Raw genomic sequence first — 5,000 nt, forward strand, 5'->3', positions numbered from 1 at the left:
AATGACTTCAGATGTTGCATTTGTGCATGCCTGCTCCTGGAGGGAGATGACCGGCTGGACACTCGAGCCTATCCAATACAACTCAAGCTGTTAAAACGATTTCATTTGTGATAGATGGACCACCTGACCAGAGACGAGGAGAAAACAATCAAAAACATGATCTGGCTATATTCCCGGTGTAACAGAACAAACTTCCTCCCTCTCCCCCCCCCCCCCCCCGACCAAATGGGCCGGGCTATGGTGTCCCACCGGACAGTCTAGTTCGTCTCCATTTGGCCTAAAGTGTCTCCATGCTATTTTGTCAACCTAAATGTAATAATTACGATTTATGTTCGAGATGGCTGGGAGATTGTACGTACAGCGAGCTTTTAGCCACAGAACGAATCATAACTGTGAGTGATTGACGTAATTTCACGTTAGAAATCAGTTTGGTGGTCAAGGTGTTAGTTTAGTCGAGAACCTTCAGCTTGGACCAAATGGGCCAAGAGGAGACAGAATGAGCTTGAACTATTTTGTCCGCCCATACAGAATAGTCCGGCCAATTTGGTCGGAGGGGGAACACTTTGGATGGAGGACCGAATGTTTCATTACACTCTGCATCTCAAACCAATACCAAGTTATATGTTCGAACTAACCTCAACAAACAAAACAAATTTTTTATTTTAATTTATTTATATTAATTAAATAAATATAATAAATATAATAATAATATAATAATATTAATATTTATTTCTATCGCATCGCACACAGTATTAATTAAATAGATAAATAATTTGTTTATATTAATTAGATAAATATAATTAATTAATAAATAAATAATTTATTTATATTAATTAAATAAACATAATAAATTAATTAGATAAATAATTTGTTTATATTAATTAAATAAATAAAATTAATTAATTAGATAACTAATTTGTTTATATTAATTAAATAAATATAATTAATTATTAGATAAATAATTTATTTATATTAATTAAATAAATATAATTAATTAATTAGATAAATAATTTATTTATATTAATAGTTAACCAACAGAAATTCTGCATCATTCCACCGTCGTTCAAACTGCTTTTCTGCCGAACTGCTTGCTCCTAAAACAACACAAACGAGCTTTACTGTACTGGTAACCAATACATCTAACTTTGCGCATGCCCACTCACGATCCACAACATGGCGGACAGCATGTCTATATCTCTCACACATTTGCTTGCAGCCATTCAGTTTTGAACTTCAAGCGTGCGCAGTCGCGATCACAATGTCTGATCGATCAAGATACGTTATCTCACAACCGGTAAATTTACTTGGAGAATCAAGACAATGCTAGAGATCCAATTTGGCATGCCAGCACTGTACATGTTGCTGTTTGTTTTATAGAAACACGATTCACAATCAACTGATCGTATGGCAGCATCAAGTCACGGTCCTACAGGCTACAATGCTCAGTTCGACCCACCACTTGACAAGAAACATGAATGTCCGTTGTGTCTGTATGCCTTACGTGATCCAATACAGGCGCCTTGTGGGCACCGCTTTTGCACAAGTTGCATCAAGAATGTTCTACTGTAATTTATATATTAATAATTAATTAATTATAAATAATTAATATCAGTGTGATTAATTGTAGTCAAGCTAAATCAAAATGTCCTTTAGACAATGAGCCACTCAGGCAAGATGAAGTGTGTCTTTCTTCTTGATATCGGATGTACATTGTTGTGAGGTGTTTGTTTTCCAGATATTTCCGGACAACTTTTGCAGGCGTGAGGTGCTGAGCCTCACTGTATTGTGTTCGAACAAAGAGTCTGGTTGTTCATGGAAAGGACGGTTAAAGGAGTTGGAGGTATTGAAAGTGAAGCATACAGTGTTGGGGATGCTAACTGAGATACATACATATATATATATATATATATATATATATATATATATATATATATATATATGAAGGGAGGCCACTTACCGTATTACCTTGCCTAGAACGGCATGCCGTTATGGAACAAATTTTACCAGGGTGCCGTTGTACCTCGAGGTACAACAGCATGCCGTTGTAAATGAGGGAATTTTACCAGCACCTCAAGTTGCACTTGAAGCTTGTGTGACATTGCCGCCAAGCTGATCGAACTTGTCCACGGCCGCCAACTTAAATCTTACTGTGTAGGATTTCCTGCTTCTGGCTTTCAGCTGACTTGAGTCAAAGTCTTCACCAACGGCAACATTGTCAACATGGTCATTAGCATCATCCTCCACATTGACACGTGTCTCCTCTATTACCGCAATGTTAATATCAAAAGATAGGCCTTGTATTACTGTGACTACTGTACCTCGCTCTATAACGGCACCTCACCCTATAACGGCCGTTATAGGTACCAGCTGGAGTTGTAGCAGATTCTGGTAAAATTTGCTTATTACGGCATGCTGTTCTAGGCGAGGTAATAAGGTACGATTTATGTGCAGACACACCCACGCAAACTTGAAATCATGCCACGATTTCAAGTTGTATCATAACGGAGTAGAACAAGGCAACATCTTAGGGTGCACCACGTTCTATGATATACAGCCTTTATTCCTAGTGTAAAGACTCAAGAGAAATGTGAATCGCGTTCTTGTCCGCCACGGCAGTTTTGCTCCTCGTAGTTGAATTTCAGGAAAGCTAACGACAAGTGTGTTAGTTACTTTATCCACACATTTACCATTTACCATCTTGAAATTGCTTGCTGTTGAACGGCAAAGCGCTTTCTGGATCGTTTCCTTGTTGCACGTGATCCGGAAATGGGTGGAAACCAGAGCATTTATAGTGATGGAATTTGAAACTCTGAGCATGAAGAAGCCATGGAGAGGTGTCGAACACCACTGACAACGTCGGTCGCACATTTGTCTTTACATAATAGCTACAATGACTGGCTAGAATTAAGGAGTCTAGCGTACACTTAGCAACAGACGATGCGGTAGCTGTGTTTCTGATACAGAAATTCAACAACTGCAAGTCAGATGTATGATGTATGCATTGGTACACTGATAAACTAAAACTTCATACATGGTAGATGTTTGGATGCCGTCGCGATAGTGCTCTGTGCTCTACCCAGTTTGGAGTCACGTTCAACTAGGAAATGAATAAGAAACTGCTGTGTCGCTCAGCAGCAAGCTATCTCAAACTGGTATACGATAAATGTGTGGTTAACATCACTTGTAATACACTACAATGTTGTAAGCATGCCCACTAGTTGCGATACCGCGTAGACACGAGACAGTGTGGGCTGCAATGGGGCAACGTGCCAGGTTGTGAGGGATTTTTAAACAATGGGTTAACTAACCAGAGTGGTCAGCTCACACGCTGTGCTCAGACAAGTGGTGTGAACCCAAGAGGTCACTCAGGGTGACATTGGAGGATCATTACCCGTTAGAAGCACCATGTATGTAAGCCCAAGAGGTCAGTCAAGCTGACATTGGAGACTGTCCCACCCCGCTTGAACCCAAGAGGTCAGTGGAGTTGCATGACACAGTGGCGGATCCAGGGTTATACTGAGGGGGTGGCTCAGTGATAATTTCTATTTATGACGTCACTATAAATCAACTAAATTTGCAAAAGTTTATCGTTTTGAGTATTAAAAATGCGGTTTTAAATGTGACGTTTTGGAGACTCAACACACCATCACAGAACCAATCCGTTTAATGACGTACACGAGACAACTGGCTTGAGCCGAAGATGTTAGTCGTGTTGATGTTGCTTACAGTCATTGTATCTTTTGATACAACACGAAATTATTAATTGATATTATTAGTAGTTCAGTAACATGTCGATTTGAGTTCTATTGATGTACATAAACAAATTGCTTGGGTAAAAAAATGAAAGTGCCCCATACTCATATAATGCTCCATGGTGAGCCTATACAAAAGAGTAATGCCCCATGCTCAACTAGTGCCCCACGGGGTAGTATTCAAACCCAGTTATGTGCATGTGCGTCTATCAATGTGTACGTTTGAGATGAAATGAACACTCAGATAGAACCACTGAGTGATGATGAAGATTCAACGTATGCAACAGACCGTGAATACGACTCAAGTGATAGCAAAAGTAACCAGGGGTAACTGTAAGATGAGATTAGGTAGTTTGTTTGCGTAGTGTGATGGTATGCAAACAAACAATGCAACAGCCTCTGTGCTTGCAAAATAATAATGGCCCATGCTCAAATAGTGCCCCAAATAGTGTCCCAAATAGTGCTCAAAATAGTGTTCCAAATAGTGCCCCAAATAGTGTCCCAAATAGTGCCCAAAATAGTGCCCCAAATAGTGCCCCAAATAGTGCCCCATGGGGCACTATTTGTGGAAATATGGTAACAACGTAATATGCAGCAAATGACTGACAACTTTGAATCATAGAGTTGCAATCGTTGCATCTGAAATGTCAAGCAGTTTGGTCACAATATATTGCTTTACTGTCTTGATCTTGATACATGCAGGCTTGCATGTATTTCTGAAATTTAAAACGTGTTTTGTATATGTGCATAAAATATCGAGTGCATTTTTTTCCAGAAACACGACACCACTTGTGACTACACGGTGGTAACATGTAACAACGAAGGATGTGATAGCAAAGTCTCTCGAATGAACTTGCAAACTCATTTAACCGACTGCAAGTTTCGTCTTGCTGCTTGTCGACTTTGTAAGCAAGAGATTGTTCTTGAGTTAGAGACGGTATGTGACAGACTTATGGTTGTTTGCTGTTTTTGATCTAATGATTGTATTGTAAGGAACATCATCAAAATGAGTGTCCTGAATTTGAGGTTTTATGTGAGAACACGTGTGGTCAATACATCAAACGGAAAGACGTTTGTTAACAGGTTTATTTTAGTATTTAAACAAAATTTGTAATATTGTATTTGTGTAGTATTCTGATCATTGCAAAGTATCATGTCAGTGGCTTAAAGAGTTTGACCGTCAGTTTGCATCTGTTGGCTGTCAATTTGAAGTTAGTGAGTTAGTCACATATTGTAGAACACAAATGA

General features: G+C 39.0%; 1 protein-coding gene across 1 annotated transcript in view; it reads left to right on the forward strand.

Moving 5' to 3' along the window:
• Positions 1 to 1,166: 1,166 nt before the first annotated feature.
• LOC134198130 (TNF receptor-associated factor 3-like) overlaps positions 1,167 to 5,000 on the forward strand; it is a 4,885-nt gene continuing 1,051 nt past the window's right edge. Inside the window, exons 1-7 of the mRNA XM_062667472.1 lie at positions 1,167 to 1,294; positions 1,378 to 1,565; positions 1,628 to 1,679; positions 1,736 to 1,840; positions 4,528 to 4,689; positions 4,746 to 4,823; positions 4,883 to 4,963. Of these exons, the coding sequence (XP_062523456.1) occupies positions 1,259 to 1,294; positions 1,378 to 1,565; positions 1,628 to 1,679; positions 1,736 to 1,840; positions 4,528 to 4,689; positions 4,746 to 4,823; positions 4,883 to 4,963 (702 nt within the window). The 5' untranslated portion in view covers positions 1,167 to 1,258. The remainder of the gene's footprint in view (positions 1,295 to 1,377; positions 1,566 to 1,627; positions 1,680 to 1,735; positions 1,841 to 4,527; positions 4,690 to 4,745; positions 4,824 to 4,882; positions 4,964 to 5,000) is intronic.

Source organism: Corticium candelabrum, chromosome 2 (genome assembly GCF_963422355.1).
Source record: "Corticium candelabrum chromosome 2, ooCorCand1.1, whole genome shotgun sequence".
NCBI lineage: Eukaryota > Metazoa > Porifera > Homoscleromorpha > Homosclerophorida > Plakinidae > Corticium > Corticium candelabrum.